This window comes from Heterodontus francisci, chromosome 6 (assembly GCF_036365525.1).
Source record: "Heterodontus francisci isolate sHetFra1 chromosome 6, sHetFra1.hap1, whole genome shotgun sequence".
NCBI classification, from domain to species: domain Eukaryota; kingdom Metazoa; phylum Chordata; class Chondrichthyes; order Heterodontiformes; family Heterodontidae; genus Heterodontus; species Heterodontus francisci.
In genome coordinates, this window is record NC_090376.1 from 47261448 (window position 1) to 47285796 (window position 24349).

The following is a 24349-nucleotide window of genomic DNA, read 5'->3' on the forward strand; positions in this document are numbered from 1 at the left end:
AGGGTAGCAGGGGTAAACCAAGTAATTACAGGTCGGTAAGTCTAACATCAGTGGTAGGGAAATTATTGGAAATAATTCTGAGAGGCAGGGATTAATCAGGGATAGTCAACATGGCTTTGTCAGGGGCAGATCATGTCTAACAAATTTGATTGCATTTTTCAAGGTGGTAACTAGATGTGTAGATGAGGGTAAAGCAGTTGATGTAGTCTACATGGACTTCAGTAAGGCTTTTGATAAGCTTCCGCTTGGGAGATTGGTTAAGAAAGTAAAAGCCCATGGGATCCAGGGTAATTTGGCAAATTGGATTCAAAATTGGCTTAGTGGAAGGAGGCAGAGGGTGATGGTAGAGGGTTTTTTGTCAATGGAGGCCTGTGACCAGTGGGGTACCGCAGGAATCGGTGCTGGGACCCTTACTGTTTGTCGTGTACATTAATGATTTAGACGTGAATATAGGAGGTATGATCAGTAAGTTTGCAGACGACACGAAAATTGGTGAGGAGGAAAGGGTTAGATTACAGGACGATATAGATAGGCTGGTAAGATGGGCGGAGCAATGGCGAATGGAGTTTACCCCTGAAGTGTGAGATGATGCATTTTGGGAGGACCAACAAGGCAAGGGAATATACAATGGATGATAGGACCCTAGGGAGTACAGAGGGTCAGAGGGAACTTGGTGTACTTGTCCATAGATCACTAAAGGCAGCAGCACAGGTAGATAGGTGGTTAGGAAGGCATATGGGATACTTGCCTTTATTAGCCGAGGCATAGAATATAAGAGCAAGGAGGTTATGATGGAGCTGTATAAAATGCTGGTTAGGCCACAGCTGGAGTACTATGTAAAGTTCTGGTCACCACACTATAGGAAGGACGTGATTGCAATGGAGAGGGTGCAGAGGAGATTCACCAGGATGTTGCCTGGGCTGGAGCATTTCAGTTATGAAGAGAGACTGGATAGGCTGGGGTTGTTTTCCTTGGAGCGGAGAAGGCTGAGCGGGAACCTGATTGAGGTATACAAAATTATGAGGGGCATTGATAGGATAGATAGGAAGAAACTTTTTCCCTTAGTGGAGAGGTCAATAACTAGGGGGCATAGATTTAAGGTAAGGGGCAGAAGGTTTAGAGGGGAGTTGAGGAAAAAATTTTTCCCCCAGAGGGTGGTTGGAATCTGGAACGCATAGCCTGAAGTGGTGGTAGAGACAGGAACACTCACGACATTCAAGAAGTATTTAGATGAACACTTGAAACGCCATAACATACAAGGCTACGGGCCAAGTGCGGGGAAATGGGATTAGTTAGGACAGATGCTTGATGGTCAACGCAGGCGTGTTGGGCTGAAGGGCCTGTTTCTGTGCTGTAAAACTCGATGACTCTAAATAGAAGATTGTTTTCTCTCCACATAGTAGCTTACAAGGAGCAAGTTTGATATCTGAAATAAAGATAGATCTTTTCGGTCCATGACTTTCCTGTCAAAAGCAATTAATATAGTGTCCACTAGTGATGATCAGATTGGTGAACTGAAGGTTATAAGTGGATGAGCATGTTTTGAAGATAAGAACCTGAAAATAGAGTATTATTCTTAACCTCTAAGCTTTATGGGGTTGGTGGTGTACGGTCATTAAGCATTTGATCTACTAAAGCTAAAAACATTGATAGCACTGAACGGATATTTAGTCTCTTGTTTTAATTAATGCCTCTGTACTTGGATCAAACTGCAAGCCTGCTTCCATGGAATAGCCTCTATATTATGAAGAAATATTTCATAAATCAACCTATAACCTTGCAGTTGCTGACAAGCTGTTGTAAAGATTTAAGCACCAAAAATATATAAAGCTCAAGCTTCTTCAAGAACTGTAGATTGTGCTTCTACTATCTTAAAGAAATAAGTTTGTCTGAACTGTTCCATGACTCACTCTCTATATTTTGAACAGGCAGTAGGACATGAAGGTGCCAGTGTCTTAGTCCATTGCTCTGATGGTTGGGATCGTACAGCACAAGTCTGTTCCTTGGGTTCTCTGCTGTTGGATCCATACTATAGAACAATAAAAGGGTTTATGGTAAGAAAAGCTTTCTTTTTAAAAAAAAACACTTACAGCATTTTTTTAAGCTATATGTAGTGTTATGACCAAGGTTGGAGGAATGCACTTTCTCTAGTTCCACTACTCCACTAGTCACAGCGTATGTTTAAATGTTTTACGCAGTTACCGATACGGCCAATTATATACTTTATATTAGTATCAGAATTTTTAAAAATCCGCCAACCGGGTTTCTTTGATAAACAACATAATTACTGATTTATTATAAAACAAGACTTCAATAAAGATGCAAAGCTTATTAACAGTTTGAAATATGAAAGTTTAATATAAATACCCTTCTAAAATAACCTCAGATACGCACACACACCGGTTAAAGGAAAAGAAAAATGAAACAACTGGCTCTGCAGAGATCAACTTAAAAACAAATACTTTGGCCAAGTTATTGTCAATTCTTGAAGATAAAGGATAAGATATGGAATGTTCCAGATGGCCTTTGGTCTGGCATCCAGGTGCGCGTAGACGGTTGTCACTGGGATCTTTCTAGAGCAATTCTGTTCAGGAGACGTCAAGGAGTAGTCTTGTAGTCTTGCAGGCTTTTTGGGAGAATTACTACATCGGTTTCAGCTATAGCACTGGATTCTCAGAAGATTTTCTATTACAGGTGGAAAAGGATAAGTTGGATGGCTTCTCTCTTAGCAGGCTACACACCAACTGAACATTCAAACAGTCCAAGTGAAAACAAAAAGCCAAAACTGCTGACAACCATACATCTAGACATGTGACTTCTTTGTAAACAAATCCAGTAGCCAGCAAGGTTACTTATGTTTATTTTAGCATTTCATTGTCTCTTCCAGTAACAGTTTTTTTTTAATCCAAAGTGTACTTCCAGTAACATTTATACAAATGAATCACATCCAGGCATCTCCTTGGTCTTTCAAATGAACCAATTTTCACAATCTTTTAAACATGAGTCCAATAGATAGAGTTCAATTTGGTAGGTGACAATTCAGAATGTGGTGTAATATTCAACCGGAATTAGTAATAAATTATACATGTTTTAATTAATCATGGAAATCAGCCCCTTGTCAGTATTTTTATTATTTGTTCATGGGAGGTGGGCATCGCTGGCTAGGCCAGCCATTATTGCCCATCCCTAATTGCCTTCGAGAAGGTGGTGAGCCGCCACCTTGAACCACTGCAGTCCATTTGGGGTAGGTACACCCGCAGTGCTGTTAGGAAGGGAGTTCCAGGAATTTTAACCCTGCAAAAGTGAAGGAACAGCGATATAGTTCCAAGTCAGGATGGTGTGTTGCTTTGAGGAGAGCTTGCAGATGGTGGTGTTCCCATGAATCTGCTGCCCTTGTCCTTCTTGTTGGTAGAGGTCGCGGGTTTGGAAGAGGCTGTCGAAGGAGCCTTGGCCCGTTGCTGCAGTGCATCTTGTATATGGTACACACTGCTGCGACTGTGCGTCGATGGTAGAGGGAGTGAATGTTTGTGGATGGGGTGCCAATCAAGTGGGCTGCTTTGTCCTGGATGGTGTCGTCGAGCTTCTTGTGTGTTGTTGGAGCTACACCCATCCAGGTAAATGGAAAGTATTCCATCACACTCCTGACTTGTGCCTTGTAGATGGTGGACAGGCTTTGTGGAGTCAGGAGATGAGTTACTCGCCGCAGGATTCCGAGCCGCTGACCTGCTCTTGTAGCCACGGTATTTATATGGCTACTGCAGTTCAGTTTCTGGTCAATGGTAACCCCCAGGATGTTGATAGTGGGGGATTCAGCGATCGTAATGCCATTGAGTGTCAAGGGGGAGATGGTTAGATTCTCTCTTGTTGGAGATGGTCATTGTCTGGCACTTGTGTGGCGCGAATGTTATTTGCCACTTATCAGCCCAAGCCTGGATATTGTGCAGGTTTTGCTGCATTTCTACATGTACTGCTTCAGTATCTGAGGAGTCACGAATGGTGCTGAACATTGTGCAATCATCAGCGAACATCCCCACTTCTGACCACCTGATTGAAGGAAGGTCATTGATGAAGCAGCTGTAGATGATTGGGCTAAGGAACTCAGTATGTGGATATTTAAATTAATTAGCTGTCGCAACTGCTGCTGCTCAAGTTCTAGAGACTGGTATATGTTAAATTATGTTGCACTTTGGACCACTAGTTCCTGTATAGTCATCAGAATAGCTTGTTTCTGACCAGAATTCAAACTCATTATCTTATTGTCTGGTAGGATGTTGAAGTCCATGAAACCATTCACTTGAAGAGAAAAAAAAATTGCCTGTCCTTCCAGGGTAGATAACAGTAAAAACAGACTTTTTTGGTGACAGGAGGTGACAGTGTTCCATTTCCTACCACTGACATCCCACACTTGGCAAAGATAAAATTCATGGAACAGTGGCACAAACTGTGACATGATTTAATGTATATTGTTCAGTCAATAAGATTGAAGAAGCAGGAACCTGGCAGCTATAATTGATTTGTGTCTCCACACACTGGTTGTCTATAAAAGGCAGATTTGTAGGATTGAACAAGACTGGTGTCTCTTTTTTTTTTTAGTGATCTAGCAGAACAGATTCTGACTTTTCAAATAAAATTGACTTCTGGCAGCTTGGGGGTCAGATGTATTGAGTTTCACAGACCAAGAAGCTGCCAGTTTTGATTCTTAATCTTTGTTGAGTTGACCATGGTATCAATGTGGGATTAAAAACAGAAAATGCTGGAAATACTCAGCAGGTCAGATAGCATCTGTGCCAAGAGGAGCAGTTGAGGTTTCAGATCGATGATCTTTCACCAGAATTGGTGAAATAGAGATGTAACAGGTTTTAAGCAAGTATAGAGGTAGAGGAAAGAACAAAGGGGAAGGTCCGATAGGGTGCAAGGTAGGAGTGATTAAATGACCAAAGGGATGATTTTGCAAGGCAAAAGGGAATGGTAATTGGACAATAAAAAAAAATGGGTCCAGAGGTACTGTAAATGTTGAATTCAGAATCATTGCCAACAGCTGCTGCAGTAAAAAAATGAGAGCATTGATGTGATCTGAAATTTTTGAACTCAGTGTTGAGTCTGGAAGGCTGTCAAGTGCCGAATCATAGCAGCATAGGAGCAGACCATTTAACCTCTCGGGGCCCGTTCCATCATTCGATGAAATCACGGCTGATCTGAAACCTAACTCTATATACGTGCATTTGTCTAGTATCGCTTAATACCTTTGGCTAACAAAAATCTGTCAATCGCACTTTTAAAACTGACAATTGATGAAAGGCTGCATTTGATAATGCAATCACTAGGTGGAGCAGTACTTGCACATGAGCATGTGCAGCCTCACACACTGAAACCTCACTGTGTCGTTTAGGCAGTTGCCAGTAGTAAAGATGGCGCAGCTCAATTTATCACAAAAACAATTGAAACCTAAATCCCCGGTGGCTGCGAACACCGCCTCCATCCACCTCCCCCACGCACCCCCACCCCCCCCCACAGTGCCCCAATCCCTCCTGCCATCGTGATTCTCTTCACCGCTGCCTCCCACACCCTTCTGCTCGCCGCTTGCTTCACGCCTCACCACTTCTTCCCTCTGGCCACTCGCCGCTTCTCCCCCACTTGCTTTGCTGCTTCCACCTTCCCGCTTGGGCTTCCCACTTGTGCTCCCCTGTCCCTCCCGTCCACTGCCTATCTTGTCTCACTCTCTCTCCCTCCCCCCACTTCATCTGTGTAGGGAAGAGAGATGGTGATCACGGGAGGGGGCAGGGAGCAGAGGCAATGCAGATGGGGGAGAAGTGGCGAGATGGGGAGCAAATGGCTGACAGATTGGGGTAGGCAGGGTGAAGTGGGGAGAAGTGGCCGACAGGCAGGGGGAGGTGAAGTGGGGAACAAGTGGCCGAGGTGGGGAGAAGTGGCCGACGGGCTGGTGGCGGGTGGGGAGCGAACGGCCGAGTGGGGAAGAAGTGGCGTGGCGGGGAGCGAGTGGCAAGCAGACATTGCAGTACGCAATGACGTGTCTGCGCATATGTGCGAATTAGTCCTGGCAAGCTGGGTGCTGATGTAGGCTGCGCATGCGCTGCACCATACTGACAGCAAGGGTCCGTTCTGCACATATGCGAAGCTGGGAGTGCTCTGACGACGTCAGATGCAGCTGGGTTGCATTGTCAGGAGTCACTTTGTTGATCAAATGGCATATTGGCATTTATTGCAAGGGGATTGGAGTACACGCATAAGCACGTCTTGCTACAATTGTATAGGGCTTTGGTGAGAGCACACCTGGAGAACTGTGTGCAGTTCTGATCTCCATATCTAAGGTAGGACATGTTTGCATTGGAAGCGATACAGCGACAGTTCCCTAGTCTGGTTCCTGGGATGAGAGGGTTGTCCTATGATAGCCTGAGTAAATTCAGTCTGTGCATTCTGGAGTTGAAAAGAATGAGGTGATCTCATTGAAACATACAAGATTCTGAAGGGCCTTGACAGGATAGGCACTGAGAGGTGCACAGTCTCCAGATAGGACTGAGATGGGGAGAACTTCCTTCATTCAGAGTTGTGAATCTTTGGAATTGTCTACCCCAGAGGGTTGTGTATGCCCTATTGTTGATAATATTCAAGACAGGAATCGATAGATTTTTGGTCTCACAGGAACCAAAGGATATGGGGAAGGGGCCAGAAAGTGGAGCTGAGTTGGAAGATCAGCCATGAATGTATTGAATGGCAGAGCAGGCTCGAGGGCCAATTGGTCTGCACCTGCTCCTATTTCTTAAGTTCTATGTTTTAGCTTCAATTGCTGTTTGTGGAAGAGAATTCCAAACTTCTGCTCCTCTTTGCATGAAGTGTTTCCTAATTTCACTCCTGAAAAGTCTGGCTGTAATTTTTTGACTATGCTCCCTGTCCCAGACTAAACAGCGTCTCCCAATCTACCCTATCTGTTCCCATTTATACCTTGAAAACTTCAATCAAATCACCTTTTAACCTTTTAAATTCCAGGAAATATAACCCTAGTTTCTTTAATCCCCTCGTAGCTTAACCCTTATAGCCAAGGTGTCAATCTAGTAAATCTAGGCTGCACTCCCTCCAAGACTAGTATATCCTTCCTAAGGTGTGGTGTCTACTACTACTCGAAGTACTCCAGGTAATTGAACAAGAGGTGCTGTTCCTCAAACTTCCATTGAGAACATAACATAAGAAATAGGAGCCGGAGTAGGTCATTCAGCCCTTCAAGCCCAGTCCACCATTCAATGAGATCATGGCTGATCTACTTCAACACCATTTTCTTGCACTATCCCTGTAATGTGGAAGTTTTTAATATTTAGAAATCTATGATCTCAGTTTTGAACATGCTGAATAACTGAGCCTCCACAGCCCTCTAGGGCGGAGAATTCCAAAGAGTCACCATCCTCTGAGTGAAGAAATTTCTCCTGATCTCAGTCCTAAATGGCCTGTCCCTTATTCTGAGACTGTGTCCCCTGGTTTTGGATTCTTCAGGGGAAACATCCTTCCTGCATCTACCCTATTGAGCCTTGTAAGAATTTTGTATGTTTGAATGAGATCACCTCTCATTCTTCTAAACTCCAGAGAATAAAGGCCCAGGCTATTTAATCTTTACTCATAGGACAATCGCTCTATCCCAGGAACTAATTTGGTGAACCTTCATTGCACCCGCTCTATGGCAAGTATATCTTCCCCGAGGTAAGGAGACCAAAGTGGCACACAATACTCAAGGTGCAGTTTCACCAAGGCTCTATATAATTGCAGTAAGACATCTTTACTCCTATACTCAAATCCTCTTGTAATGAAGGCCAACGTACCATTTGCCTTAATTGCTTGCTGTACCTGTATGTTAGCTTTCAGTGACTCATGAAAAAGGACACCCAAGCCCCTTTGAAATTCAACTTCCCAGCTTCTCACCATTTAAGAAATACTGTATTTCTGTTTTTTCTACCAAAGTGGATAACCTCACATTGTATTCCAACTGCCAAATTTTTCCCACTCACTTAACTTCTGCAAATCCCCTTGAAGCATCTTTGCATCCTCCTCACAACTCTTTCTTCCATCTAGTTTTGTGCCATTTGCAAACTTTGAAATATTACTTTTGAGCTTCATTCAAGCAATGTAGGAGGCAGAGGATGGAGTGGTACAGAGAAATAAAATGACAGGCAATCAGAAGCCCAAAGTAATAAAAGCAAAATACTGTGGATGCTGGAAATCTGAAATAAAAACAAGAAATGTTGGAACCACTCAGCAGGTCTGGCAGCATCTGTGGAAAGAGAAGCAGAGTTAACGTTTCGGGTCAGTGACCGAAAGAAGGGTCACTGACCCGAAACGTTAACTCTGCTTCTCTTTCCACAGATGCTGCCAGACCTGCTGAGTGGTTCCAGCATTTCTTGTTTTTATTTCAGAAGCCCAGAGATATGCTTCCAGAGTGAGTGGAGGTGTTCCGCAAAGTGCTCGTCCAATCTGCCTTTGGTTTCCCCAATATAGAGAAGAGTGCACTGTGAGCAGCCAATACAATATACTAAATTGAAAGAAGTACAAGAAAATCACTGTTTACCTGGAGCGAGTGGGAAGGGAGGAGGTAAAAAGGCAGGTGTTTCATCTCCTGCACTTGCATGGGAAGGTGCCTTGGGATGGGGAGGGCGTGATGAGGGTGATTGGAGAGTGGACCAGGGTAATGTGGAAGGAACAATCCCGTCGAAATGCTGAAAAGGAAGTGAGGGGAAGATGTGTTTGGTGGCATCATGCTGGAGGTGGTGGAAGTGGCAGAGGATGATCCATTGAATGTGGAGGCTGGTGGGTTGAAAGGTAAGGCCAAGGAGAACTCTGAACTAAAAAGAGAAAATGCTGGAAATACTTAGCAGGTCTGGCAGCGCCTGTTTAGAGAGAAATGGTGTTAACATTTCAGATCAGTGACCTTTCATCAGAGAAAAAATATGTGGGAAGTAGGATGGACACTGTTGTGGGTCCTGTCAACCACGGTGGATGGGAACCTTTGGTTGAGGGAAAAGGGAGACATTTTGGAAGCACTGGTGTGGAAGGTGGCATTGTCAGAACAGATATAATGGAGATGGAGAATGGAACAGAGTTCTTACAGGAAGTGTGATGGGAGGAAATGTAGTTAAAGTCGCAGTGGGAGTCAGTAGGCTAATTGACAGCCTAGCCCCAGAAATGGAAGTCGAAGAAAGGAAGAGTCAGAGATGGACCATGCGAAGGTGAGGGAGGGGTGGAAATTGGGATCAAAGTTGATGAAATTTTCCAGTATAGGTGAGAGCAGCAAGTGGCACTGATAGTCATCAATATACCAGAAAAAAAGAGTTGAGGTAGGGGACCTGAGTAGGACTGGAAAAAAGAACGTTCCACGTATCCCAAGAAAAATACAGCATAAGCTAGGACCCATTTAGGTTCCCACAACAATGCCTTTTATTTGGAGGAAGTGAGTGGAGTCAAAGAAGTTGTTCAATGTGAAATTCAACCAGGTGGAGGAGGGTGGTGGTGGTGGATGGGGACTGGTTGGGCTTTTTTTCCTCTAAGAAGTGCAGGGCCCCTAGGCCATCCCAGTGGGGAATGAGGGTAGCAATGAAGATACTACAGTTATCTTCTGTGTGCTTGGTCCAGCAAGGGACTACAAGTATTGTTGCAGATGTAACAGATTCAGCTTTAATGTTCCCCTGCAGATGATTAGCTTGCCAGTGCTCGCTGTCTGGGCTTACGTGAAAAATAATCACTTGGGTAAGACATTGAAGCACTGCCAATGCATGTGGAATTGTATTCCAACATGAATTGCTGCCTTCAGGAGAGAAGAGGGAAAAAATAAGGAAATTTGGGACAGGGGAAAATTAGTAATTCAACTCTAAATCACACGTTAATCTATGTAGAAAACTTGGTGGAAAAACAGGGACCTTGAAAGAAATATATATTACAATAGTACAAATAGATTGCAAGTTCATTCTCTTGGGGGGGAAGGGGGCAGGAAAGTTGTGGAGCAGGTTTAATAATTACTTTAGAGAATGAATCCTATTGTTGTAATGTTAGCTACAATTCCAGTGACACAGGCTGCTGAACTGGTTTTTCGATGATTTTACTTTTGCATTTGTTTTGGAGGCTTGTTTTGGGAGTGCAATGACCATGAGCCACTTTTCGCCCTCCTTGTAGGCTGAAAGTCAGGAACTGGGCTGTGCAGCTCTGCTGTGTGATGTAAAGACCCAGTGTGCAAACATTAGAGCTGTTGCTTGTATGTACTTTCTAGAAACTGATCCCTTTTAATCAGGCACAACTTTTGTAAACCCCCCCCCCCCGCCCTCGTTTTTGAGAGTCTATAATTCTGTCGGCTCCCAGAAGCTTAGCTCCTTTACTGTATGGAATGCAGCTGATAGAGGGATAAATGAAACTTCTGTCTCTGCCTGCATTTCTATAATTTAAAAGCTAGGCAACTCATTCCTTATTAATCACAATATTATCCATACTTTAAATGATGAGACTTTTATCATTTAAGGGCGGCACAGTGGCGCAGTGGTTAGCACCGCAGCCTCACAGCTCCAGGGACCCGGGTTCGATTCCGGGTACTGCCTGTGTGGAGTTTGCAAGTTCTCCCTGTGTCTGTGTGGGTTTTCTCCGGGTGCTCCGGTTTCCTCCCACAAGCCAAAAGACTTGCAGGTTGATAGGTAAATTGGCCATTATAAATTGTCACTAGTATAGGTAGGTGGTAGGGAAATATAGGGACAGGTGGGGATGTTTGGTAGGAATATGGGATTAGTGTAGGATTAGTATAAATGGGTGGTTGATGTTCGGCACAGACTCGGTGGGCCGAAGGGCCTGTTTCAGTGCTGTATCTCTAATCTAATCTAATCATTTAATGCCATGATGACTTGAATGGCCTCCTTCTGTGCCTTAATTACTCTAATTTAAGCTCTAGTGGTAGGATTTGGAGCCTAAAATGAAGGCATAACTGATTTGTGGGTAGGTGTGAAACCAGACAGAGTATTGTTACGTGGAAATGTATAGGTAAGGGAAAGTGTTATCAGCATAATCATAAGTGATTCAAACATCATAATTCCTATCTTCAGGAAACTTGAAGATGGTAATTTGTTTTAGGAGTATACTGATGAGACCTAGTTTGTGTGAGGGAACTAGATTAATTAAACCTGACTCTTCCTAATCATTTAATCTGTTGGTTGTGATCTGCTAAATCATGAAATTTATCCAGTAAATTAAGTAATTTCAGCCAGTAGTACATTGTAATACACTGACGTAATAAACACTCAAATCCTACCAAAATTGAGTAAGTTATAGTTTTGGATGTTACTTTGTCAAACACAAATCTGTTTCATATACCAAGTACATCATAATTTGTAATATTTCCTTGTTGTAACTAATGCTTTTTCTATTGTAAGGTTTTGATAGAAAAAGACTGGATTTCATTTGGGCACAAGTTTACTGACAGGTAATGTGAATACTGCTTTCTGAGTGTGAACATTATTTTGTTAACTAGATATTTGAAAGGGGCTTAATAGTTAAGTTCCTGTTGAAAGCAATAATTTAGATTTATGATTCAGGCTCAGTTGGAGTCTTGTATGTTCACTTTACTACTAAAATATTTTATCTGTACCCGTTTTGAGTTGTCAATCTTTCAGTAATATTAACATAAATTTGAACTCTGGTATAATAAGTTTAAGCTGTTCATATTTTCAAGATCACATTTTGTTTTGATTTGAATTATTTCCTTTACTAAAAATAAATGTCCGGTAAATATTCTATGTGTGGGGGAAAATGCTGACGTAAGATTTTTTCCAACCCAATTTTACAAAAAGTCCACCTTCTAGGATCTCACTCCAGCAATTGCCAAAGTTGTAATGAAAATTTGATGACCCTATATTTTGAATAAACCAAAGTAGTGCTTGCATATTGAATCTTTTGTCTGCAGCACCTCCTGTACTCCATCATAACAAATTATTTTTTTAAAGTGCAATCATTGTCATTTAGCACTCAATAAGGCTATATGAACAGCAAATGAGATTAATCACCAGATAATCTGTTTTAGTTGTGGGGTTTGAGGGACCAAGTTAGCTAGGACACTGGGATAATTTAATGCACCACTTTGAATAATGCCTTGGGATCTTTAACATCCATCGGAATATGTAGACAGTTGAACATTTAAAACAGTTGAAAATGGCACAATGACAGCACAGCACTTCACAAAGCAGCATTAAAGTCTCAAAATTAGAAATGTATATTGTATAATGCACATTTATGAGTTACCAAAGTGGAGCCCAATTTGGCAGCACATGGCCACTTGAGAATTGCTCTATATATCCAGTTAAACGTTGTACAGTCTTTATTCCAGTTATTACTAACTATGTTTCTGCTCCATCTCCCTTTTCTTTCCCACTCAAAAGGTTAAAGTCATATTACCCCCAGTTTGTCCTTTTACCTTCCTGTCCTTCAGTTTGGTTCCATGTATGGCATCAGCCCTCCAATACCTTGTTCTAGCTACTATTTGTTACGTGAACATGGGCACTGAATGTTGAACTTTGAAAGCAGGTTAAATGAGTTGAAGATTTAATTTTCATACTTAAAGAAGAAATGTATTGCGAGAGTTCAGTGCCTTCCTTGAGCCTTGATTGTTTACATAGATCTCTGTCCATTTTATAATTTGGCTGTCCTAATAGGATTTTCAGGAAAGTTGAGCAGAATTTGGCATTGGCAGAATGGCCACATTTATTAGTCTAATTTCCAGGTTGCATCATGGGAGGAAATTCCAGGCTCATTTAATAGAGCGCAGGTTACTGGATAGTGAGCAGAAGCAAACTTTGGCTTTTATTCATCTTCCCTGGCCTATCCCAAGATCACTGGAATACCACAATTAGCTTCATTCATTGCTGGCTAAAAGCTAACTCCGCAGAAACATGGAATGGAAATAAGACTTTCTTGGTCTGCATATCATGTGGTCCATTTACTCTGTCATTGTAGTCCTATTGAAAACCTGTACTGCAGTAGACATTGTGCATCCTCCAATACCATTGTACCCAAAATATATGCAGTGGAGTCAAGTTTTCAGGGAAGACTGTCCTAGAGTTGAGCCTGTTGTAGCCTCACGTGATGTATTCATAATCACTGCTTTTTGTTTTTTATTTTGCTTGAGATTTTCTAGTTATCAAAATCATGTCCCTTTTATGTTTTGGATTAATTTATTTTTTGGTGCTTGACGTATATTTCAGATTAATATAGGGTTTATTAGCTTCTACTTTATATACTCCCTTTATTATTTCAAAATTCTGAATCATGGCTCCTCTTAAATCTCATTTTTCTAAAAGAAATAACCGTAGTTCCTAGTGCCTATTGTCATAATGGAATCCACAAAGCACAATACTGTGGATGCTGGAAATCTGAAGTAAAAACAGAAAATGCAGCAAATACTCGGGTCTGGCAGCATCTCTGAGAAAAACGAAGTTCATTTTTCAGGTTGTTCTAATATTAATCCTGTTTCTCTTTCCACAACTCATCATTGTTGCTATCATTTGCTCCCTTTACAATGCCTCGTTCTATGCAAGGTATGATAATACAAACTAGATATTCAGAAGAGTTGTGTATTAAATTGTGCTAAAACCTAGTTAGCTTCTATTTCAAAACTATGTTCCTTCAGCAAGCTAACTAACTGTATCTAGCTGGCTAATTAAATTCATTGTTTCTTTTATATTGTTTTTCTGATGTATCATTGCAAATACATATCTGTATGAATAATTTGATATGCTTTCTAAATTAATAGCTACCTTTTTATATTTTATATGCAGAATAGAGGACATATTGCTTTAAACTACATTGTTGTAGCCCAGTGGCACTTCACCTAACAGTGCACTTGCCTTGTAGTTGTGAAATGTGGGTTTGCACCCATGGTTCCTTAAACGATGAGTTTCTGGTCTCTTCAGTCTCAGGTACAGCAAGGACATGGTACCTCCGCAGAGGAAGGAAGGTAATTGGAAGGAGCCTCTATATTTCCAAGTTGCTAGTTATACAGCAGCAGAGATAGATGACTCCTACCTCTCTTCCCCTCTTACCCTTAGTGGCTCTTGGACCAGAGGACTGGCTTGCCTTCTTTGAGAAAATAAAAACATCTCAAAGAAATTGGGTTGTGAAAGATTTATTTTAATGCTGCTTTCCTCTCCCTCTTTTCCATTATGTAGATGTGGCCAGCTTGATGGAGACCCCAAAGAAATATCTCCAGTGTTCACACAGTTTATCGAATGTGTTTGGCACCTGACTGAACAGTTCCCTCGTGTTTTTGAGTATAGTGAAACTTACTTACTTGAGATCCATGAACATGTTCATTCCTGCCAGTTTGGGAACTTTATTGGAAACTGCCAAAAGGAACGGGAGGAAATGAAGTAAGAATTATTACACGATAGTATGGTAGATTTGGTGAAGTAAAAGAAGCATTAGGTTGTCTGTCTGTATCTTGGAGAGCATGCAGATCATTCCCAAATGGAAAAAAATGATCCTTTCAGATCAGAGCAGATTTGAGGTTAGAAGTAGTGTGTGTTTTGCAGAGTTCATTCTTGTTCGTATCCTATTGAGTAGTGTAAGGCAGTGAGTTCCATCATGGAGTAGTATCATGCATTACTCTGAATAACCACTCAATCAACTGATTGAAAATTCAAGAATGTACATGATATAAATCATTTTATTGTTGACAGAATTCCCTACTTCTATTTTAAAACCTGAACTAAAATGGAACTTTTGAAATTTTGGGGAATTGGGTACGGTAGCATAATGGTTGTAATCCAAATATAATCCAAAGGCCTGGATGAATGATCCAAAGAAATATTCAAATCCCATGGCTGCTGGAGAATTTAAATTTAATTGAACAAATCTGAAATAAAATGCTAGCATCAGTACTGGTGACCACGGGACTACCGGATTGTTGGTTTACCAATGTCCGTTAGGGTTGGAAATCTGCCATCTTTACCCAGTTTGGCCTATCTGTGACTCCAGACCCAGAGCAATGTGTTGGACTCTTAACTGCCCTCAAATTGCCTAGGAAGCTACGCAGTTGTATTAAAGAATGCAGTTCACCACCACCACCTCAAGGACAATTAGAGATGGGTAGTAAATACTGGCCTTGCTAGTAAAACCCACATCCCATGAATGAATTAAAATTAAAAATTACCACCGACTTTAATCATTTTAATTGACCTGAGGTGTAAATAGAATACGAGTTGTGAATTTTGCTCATTTATTTTATTTATTTAGAGGTACAGCACTGAAACAGGCCCTTCGGCCCACCGAGTCTGTGCCGACCAAGAACCACCCATTTATACTAACCCTACAGTAATCCCATATTCCCTACCACCTACCTAGACTAGGGGCAATTTACAATGGCCAATTTACCTATCACTTGCAAGTCTTTGGCTGTGGGAGGAAACCAGAACACCCGGCGAAAACCCACACGGTCACAGGGAGAACTTGCAAACTCCGCCAGAAGTGAAGAATTGAACCCGGGTCCCTGGAGCTGTGAGACTGCGGTGCTAACCACTGCGCCACTGTGCCGCATATTCTGCTTGCTTTGACAAGTTGCTCATTATTATATACATTACATTTTATATAAGCATTGCTTTAGAAAGTTGTAAAAAAGGAATGTTATTTTATATGGTATCAGGTGGAACAACAAACCTTGTGTCCTGCTCTTAATTATGTGAATATTACCTTTAAATACAATATGGCTACCAGAGAGTTCTCTCTGATCCAATCCTGAGTAATCAATGTTTTCCATCATCTTGAAATTGATTGCAAGTTGAGAATTGATGGTAATTGCTTTAAAACTTTTAAACTTGAGAAAATAATTGACCATCTTTGAGTGTGAAGATGTGCTTTTTAAACAAACAAATTCTTGCAAAAGCAATATTGTCAACAAAATTTTTTTTTTGACAGAATTCAACAGAAAACCCATTCCTTATGGCCATTCCTTTTGGAAAATCAGCACAAGTATTTGAACCCCCTCTATGACCCTAATCTTCCCTGCACGCATGAAGTGCTTGAGCCAAACACTGTCTCCTTCAACTTCAAGTAAGTTTAAGTTATTAAAATTCTATATCATAATGTGCAGCTTTTTTTTTGTTTCTCTAATTCTCAATTCTTAATTGTGACTTCAGATTTTGGCGCTGTATGTATCACCAATTTGATCTCGCACTGCATCCGAGGCAATCACGACTCAGACTAGTTTTGTCCTTCAGTGAGCAGAATAAACAACTGGAGGTGGAAGCCAAAAAACTGGAGGAGGTGAGTTGAGTATTAAGTATGAGACAGATGAAAGTCTACTATATGGAACCACTTAGTGCTTTGCATAATACACCCACACTTATATTACTCATAACTTGGAATAAGTTCCCAGTTTGTTTGAGTCAGCTGTGGCTCAGTTGGTAGCACTCTCACCTCTGAATCAGATGGTTGTGGGTTCAAATTCTGCTCCTGGACTTGAGTGCAACAATCTAGGCTGACACTTACCTGCAGTACTGAGGGAGCACTGGACTATTGGAGGTGTTGTCTTTCAAACAAGACATGAAACAGAGGCCCATCTGCACCCTCCGGTGGGCATAAAATTTCCCATGGCACGATTTCTAACAAGGTGCCCTGGCCAATATTTACCCTCAATCAACATCACAAAAACAGATTATCTGGCCATTATTACATTGCTGTTGTGGGAGCTTGCTGTCTGCCAGTTGGCTGCCATGTTCCCTCCATTATGACAGTAACTACACTTAAAAGAAATTCATTGGCTGTAAAGTACTTTGGAACGTCCAGTGGTCATGAAAGGGCGATATAAATGCAAGTATTTCTATTTCAGTACTTTTCACTAGAAACAGTAACAAAGATGGCCCACAACATTGGTGCAACAACAGCATTGTGCCACAAAATGTCAAGATATTGGCTGTACCTGTGACTTTGTACATGGTCTGTTCCAATCTCTCCATATCGGCACAGTGGCGCAGTGGTTAGCACCGCAGCCTCACAGCTCCAGCGACCCGGGTTCAATTCTGGGTACTGCCTGTGTGGAGTTTGCAAGTTCTCCCTGTGTCTGCGTGGGTTTCCTCTGGGTGCTCCGGTTTCCTCCCACATGCCAAAGACTTGCAGGTTGATAGGTAAATTGGCCATTAGCAATTGCCCCTAGTATAGGTAGGTGGTAGGGAAATATAGGGAAGGTGGGGATGTGGTAGGAATATGGAATTAGTGTAGGATTAGTATAAATGGGTGGTTGATGGTCGGCACAGACTTGGTGGGCCGAAGGGCCTGTTTCAGTGCTGTATCTCTTTAATTAATTTAATTTAATCCTTGGAGGAGCAAAGACTAATTACCAAGAGCTGAGTCATCTTTGGTTGTCTGCACATATCCTCATACCAGTTGTCTGAAATGAATCATTGACAGTAATCAAGGAATAAATAAATTAAAACAGATCTTGTGAAGTATTCACTTATTCAACATGAAAATTTATGTATGGTTATATACTTCATTTGTTAAATTAGCTCACTGAAGAGTAAAGGAAGAAAAGCATGTGTTCATGCCATGAGGCTACATGTTGGGGTTGCCAACTCTTGTTGGATATATTCCTGGAGGTTTCATCGCATGACCTCCTGCCCTGTCAAACAGCCTTTATTTCCCATCTATAGTATTTTTAAAACTAATAAATGAAAACGTTCAAAGAAAATGAAAAACAAAACTGCTTTTTTAAATTTCCCCTCTGATTTTACTCCAGGGTTGCTTGTGGCTGTGTCCAGGAGATTAATCTTCAATTTTGAAGACTGCAAGGCAATCCTGGAGGATTGGCAACCTAACTACATGTTAAATGTGAACATATCTTAAATGTGAACTTTAACTTTAGTGTTTTGACTAAGCCAAGTATCCATTGTCTCTCGAGATAAGGAGGCCCAAAAGAAAGAAAAGAAAGCCCTTCTAGTTAATTTAGGATTTGTTGTAGTTAACTTTGTCTTTCTGTTACAGAAAATCATAAAACTTGGTCAAAAACCACGTGCAGTCCACAATAAGGAATCTTTTCACCCAGCTAGCCGATTATCACAGATGCTTAAGGCATCTGAAAATGTGTGTAAAGAAGAACAGCAAACAACTGTGGAAAATAAAGATGGTAATGTTCCTGGAGATGGATGCAAAGAACTGAAAGCTGCTTTCTCTAAAGCTGAGCCTACATTGGTTAATTTGGAGCTTGGAATGGCAAAGATGACCTGTTAAGTCAGAGTGGGACAGAGTTCTTTCTACATCTGGAGAAGTACTTGTGGGAATTACAAAGGCCACAAATCAAGTGTTCAGTAATATAGAAAAAGATATATGGCTTACAACTAGCCAATCAGATTGGTGGTTAATGGCATGGTTATCCACTTCACTGTTTGATTTTGCTCTCATTACTCAAGTAAATTTCTTAATTCAAGTAGTCAACAGATCTGTAACTGCTAAATATAGTACTTCAGAAATTTCAATCTAAAAATAAGTAATATCCTTGATATCAGTAAGATTTGCACTATGCAAAATTTGTTTATATTACAGTATTTTCTCAACTGAATTAGGTGTGGAAAATAATTGGCATTTGTGAACCTGAGAATACGGTTGTTGTACAGGGTTCCTTGACTCAACTGATTTAATGCGAATATCTAGTTGTGTGTTGTAATTGCGTTTTGCAGATAAAACCTCCACCACGGGTATTGGCAGAGGGTGCGCTTGATGATGTTGGTCCTTTGAAATTAAGAGACGTTGTTGTAACTTCTTTACTGGGAAAATTCCTACTTATGGCTGGCTTACAGTAGAATTTTGTCACCTTACTTTATGCTGTTAACACAGTAAATTCAGCAGAAAAATCCTGCTATGGAGTAGCTACCTCATTTAAATTCTGCTGTTCAGTTACCAAAGTATGTAGTCTGCTGCTGGATGACCATCATGTTAGTTCCAGTGTAATAGATAGAACAGGCGCAGCATTACTGTCCTGTAAAGCAATGCTTATCATGTTTCCCATTAAAACTATCCACTGATCACTGAATAAAAACAGACTGAATTTCCCTCTCCTTCCTCCCTTCTCACCCCCTGCCCTGAAAAAAGCTAGTTAACTTGTCCTTTGATGCAGGTTTGAAAAAGGGAAGTTGTCTACACACGCTGGGATTTGTGATTTGCCTAATATTAGGAGCAATGCTATATATGTGTTTGACATGATGCATTCAGAGGAAACTTGGCAGCATATCCCTGCTGGTGTGATTTATGCAAGACTGTTTAATACACATCACTTGCATTGGAGTCTTGGTATCTCAAGGATGTTAGTCGCAAGTGTAAGAGTAATTGCTATTGGCATACTCTAGAGTTCATTTTATAGCACATAGTCCCTGAAATTGAGTAGGTTCAAGTCAATTGTTAAAGACTGTAATTTAGTAAAAGTGTATGGACGATTTAGGCAAAAAATGCTTTTTAAATCTATTTTATGTTTGTCAAATTGCACCCATAGAAAATTTGGAGCTGAACTGATCTTGCGTTTCTGGGACAGAACTGAAGTAACAGAACTTGACAGCAGCTGTAATAGGATTCTTATCACTGTTTTAAAAGTGTAATTTTTTAAGGAAGTTATTTCACCCTGTTTTCCCCTCATGTATGTTCACAGACTGTTGGGAGAAAGGAGGCAATGCATTCCTAGTGCTCCTGTGATTGTCTTGTAGATGAGAGTTTATTCCCTCACTCTTTCCTTGCTAAAGAAAAACTAGGAAGAAAAAAAGCATTTCCAGTGTGCACTTCTGAGATGAGTGGAGTGGCTAACTCCAAGGCTGGAATTGTGTGGAATGTAAAGTAAGAAAACATACAGGTAAACTGCACTGCCTGGCCACTTGAAATGTACAATACATTTTTCCAGTACTGTTCCGCATGGTCTTGTTTTACAGTATGTTGTATTCTAGAAGTCCAGTGCTTTCTTTTACAGCTATAGCAAAGCATGTAGAAGAGGAAAAAATGATTAATTCAGGAGTGTGAAATGTACCGACAGTTTCTAGAAATTACCGCCATATTGAACGCTCTTCATGTTTCTCTGGTTTGTGCCTTTTCCTTGCACTATTCTGAACTTGATATGTTTAAGGTTAGACACCCTTTGCAAATAGTTCTAATGAGAAGTAACAGATTCAGAATGATCAAAACAGCTATTAATGACCACTAACCTTGTTCAAAGCTGTTTTAAAAGCCTCTGCTTTTTTAATATCTTGATGAAGCTCCTGAAGTAGTTCTGCCAACATTTCAGAATAGTGCAAATTGCTGTCCAAAGTAAAGCAAGGCTGCAGAGGCTTTGTGTTCCAAGTAGATATGGCAGCATGACATAAGTTGGCAATAGGTGAACGAAGTTCTGTTCTTGTATATATTTTCTCTTAATGAGGTATTTGCTCTTTATTGTAGCAAAAGCATTTATGTCAGTTAAAATTGAAGTGTTTAGAATATTGGCAATTCATGGTGCAAGAAACATACATTGGAATGCTTTATTAATAGTGACAAATTAGGGCAGATTTTACAAATGCACATTGCAGACATGAATCTCACCTACTGGGAACACATCAGAAGATCTCTGACACCGCATAATTTTCCATCCATTAATTTTAAATCATAGAGGGTTGTGCCTTTACTTTTCCAATATGGGCTACCAACAGGCAAGGCTTCCTGCCAGAAGCAAATATTTGGAGAATTGTTTCCAGCATGTCTGTCTTCTGAAGCATGAAAGTCCACTGCTATCTCTCTGACGAAAGTGCCATTAATAGGTATTATCCTATAGATTTACTTTTAAATACTCTAAATCTTGCAAGGCTTGGGACTTTTAAGCAGTGATTATTGTACCTTATTCATGAAGCCACACAGAATCCTTAAGATTGATAAATATTTAAGACACGTGTATAAAGAAATTATTTTAGCATTCTACATAAATATAAATTCTTTCTATGCATTTTTCTTTCATTACAGAATACAAGCAGACTTTTGGAAAAGTAGATTCTGGGACTTAAAATACAAAGCTACACACACCTAAAATAGTGTGCTCTCTGCATCTCTGCAATATCAGTGGTCACCTGTTTTTAAAAATTCATGGAAGGGAATATATTTTAAAACTGGTACCACTTTAGGGATAGGATTATGAGAAGTTAGAAATGAGAGAGGGCATTCAACTCATCTAAATCACCTTCCCCACACTTTCTGTCTGAAGAGGGCGACATCCATGTTCTTTCAGCTGTTGTGCCTAATGGTTCAGCGTGGCACAGATGAAGATCAGTAAGCAGATGTTTGACAGAGTAATGGGGGAAATGATTTAAAAATAGCAATAGACAAGTATGAAGTTTACACCGCGAATAGGAAACTAGCTTGATGAAGGTTCAACATTTTCTTTTAAAAGTGCTAATTCATAGACTGATTCAACTATATATGTAACATTCAACCATATGTATAATTTCCAAACTCATCATCTGTTGTACCAAATTGCAGTGCAACAGGTGGCACAGGAAGAACATTTAGAAAAATGTGTGTTTTGACTAGATAAATTCTTTTAACTGCATTTTTGGAACATTTTGCATAGTCACCTTAAAATATTGAGATATTGGAAGGATCTTAACTTGTCATTGTTGCAGAAGAGATGGATTCACATCATTAGGCACTACATCAACTTACGCACAAGCTGTTTTTGTATTTTTTTTAAACTGAAGCTATTTATATTCAAATACTTCCCACCAAGGTGTATGCTTTCCTCCATTTGCTATTTTTGGTGTAAAATTCAGAGTCTAAAGCAGGCTTCATGCGATCTTTTTGATATCATTAGTAAAGGGAACAAACTATATACACATGGATATGCATTCATAATCTTTCTCCATTCATTCTCAAGCCAGTGCACTTATTGGTGACATTACTCAAAAATTGTTTGCATACTCACAAGTGCACTATAATGCACTATTTATTGTTACCCTTTGTAATATTGTGTAAGACAAATGTGTGTTATTAGCTATTTGTTTTGTACTTGTGAGCTTTATTTGAATGAATTTGTATTTAGAGATGTAAATTATGTACTGGTCTGTTGGTTTAAACCTATTTTTTTTTTAAAAGTTCAAGTCTAGGATGAAACTACTGAGTAGGCCTATTCAGCTGCACTGCAGAATTTATTTTGTGAGATACTGGCCAGGTTGACCTTTTATTAATGGTGAACTTTGTGTCAGTAAATTGGGAGAGTGTTGCCTTTGAATTTTGTTGTTGACATCCCCCATTTAGATATGCAGTGTTGCTACTGTATTTCAAAATAAACCCAACTAATTAGTAGACTTATTTATAAATTATTCATTTGTATACAGAAACAAATGAATTATGCTGATATTGTACAATTTGTACTGTTTTTTACCATGAGCACTGTGGTTATGTATCCAGTTAACAATTTTATATATTTGGATGAAATAGGGAGTTATTGAAATTACAATGTTTTTTTACTTTTCAAAAAAGTCAACTTATAGTTGCATGATATAATTAACATGCTTTTTTGAATGCAGTTTTAGTGTTAAATCAGGTACATGATACACATTTGTCTGCACATGGACCCTTTCACTTTGGCATTCCATCTATCTGTGTAGACTTGAGTGCGATCTCTGAGATTAGAGTAAATTTGTACTGTAGGTAGCTTCAAACTTTTTATTCCATGATGATCTTTAATGGCCTTCAATGAGGACAGGTGTTTTATTCAGGGCAGAATTTGAATCTTAACTCCTATGAATGAAAGGTCTGTATTTTGGGTGTGGTGTGCTGTATGACCCCTCCAAATGTATTTATATTAAAGAAAAGTTCATAAAAGGCCCAATTTAGTACTGCCTAGCAGATGTTGATAGTTCCATAATCAGACGCCTGCTTACACAGATGGCATCACTTTTTAGGGTAGGGAATCTTTGAATTTAAAAAAGAAAGGTTGTTGAGCGACACAAATGTTTGGTGTTTTAGATTTTGAAGTTACTTGCGCAGGTTTGTTAATGGCTACAGTAAATTGGTAATAGATAATCCACGGCAGTGATCCGTTGGTTAGTTCATGAGTGATAAATTATATAAAAGTTTAGTATTTGCATATTAGAAATATCTCTAATTTTGTTTCTTGCCTGTGTATTGGATACATGATGGAAATTCCAAGGGACCATGCAGTAGAAAGTACAAAAAGTATAAGCAGCAAATATCACAGGAGACATGATTGAATGATGTCATCTCAAACTCTGCTTCAAGTTTGGTGCCTACTTTTGATGTACAACAAGGCTTTTTTGTGTAAGTAATAGATTTAAGTGAATTTGTGAAGATTATTGCACTCATGATAAATAACAGCATGGAGATATTCAGGGAATACTGTTGCACAGATCTATAAACTAGGAATAGAGTAAGATTTTTTTAAGTTTCTTGTTACACTAAAAAATATTCCTACCTCTTATTTCGGTGTTTCTGTGTTTTGCTCCATGGACCCAGTAAATAGAATGGCCCCAATTTTAAGTTCTGGAGCAATGTAATATAATTATGTGCACTTGAAAAGCTGTGCGGAGTTTTGCTTATTGCCGTGATGCATAATTACATGTGCTGCAAAACATTGAGAACAACATTGGTGGGTGGGGGGGGAGGAAGAAGAAGTCATGTTTCTTGCTGTAACAATTATTCAGAAACTCTTGTAGGAACAGTTGGATTGGCAACATTTCACAATGTTTTTTTTTAAAAACCTGTGCACTAAAAGTTTCAACATTCAGCTTTGATGTTTTACTATCAACCCCCTTGGGATTAATCCTAAGTGTAGTCCTGCTGGGAGTTCACTGTAATCAAGGTAGGGCAGAATCTATTGTAATTAGTGCACTGAGCTGTTTAACATGAGGCGGTCTGAATTTCCAGTGTGACTAAAGAATGTCTAGGAAGGTCTTTACATTTTACAGATGATTTAGACACAATGTTGCCTTATTGTAAATCTAAAAATGGAATAAAAATATACTTGGAATGTTCTTTGTGTAAATGTTCGATAAATAAAGCTTTCTTTAAAAGAAGTTTGAGTATATACCATAATACAGTTTTTTTTTTTCAGTGCACGGTTCCTTTAAATATTTTGGTGTGGCTGCACACACGGTACTTATGAGGAAACAAGGCCTGCACAGTGCCTTCCAGGCTGCTGCATGGCTGTGCAGCTTAGTGGGAACATGGATGGTAACATCCATCACTTGCACTACTTATATCCCCAGATATATTCTAAAACTGAATAAAAAGGATTAACTCGGAGAATCATGGAACCTGACAGCACGGAAGGAGGCCATTTGGCCCATCGTGCCTGTGTTGGCTCTCTGAA

The 24349-nt window shown here is 40.1% G+C and overlaps 1 protein-coding gene across 1 annotated transcript in view; it reads left to right on the top strand.

Moving 5' to 3' along the window:
* The window catches only part of LOC137371288 (myotubularin-related protein 6-like), a 58332-nt gene extending 34298 nt beyond the window's left edge, over window positions 1-24034 (top strand). The window contains exons 9-14 of the mRNA XM_068033610.1: window positions 1929-2054; window positions 11406-11455; window positions 14193-14393; window positions 15937-16071; window positions 16158-16284; window positions 18001-24034. Coding sequence (XP_067889711.1) covers window positions 1929-2054; window positions 11406-11455; window positions 14193-14393; window positions 15937-16071; window positions 16158-16284; window positions 18001-18246 — 885 coding nt within the window. The 3' untranslated portion in view covers window positions 18247-24034. The remainder of the gene's footprint in view (window positions 1-1928; window positions 2055-11405; window positions 11456-14192; window positions 14394-15936; window positions 16072-16157; window positions 16285-18000) is intronic.
* The last annotated feature ends 315 nt before the right edge of the window (window positions 24035-24349 follow it).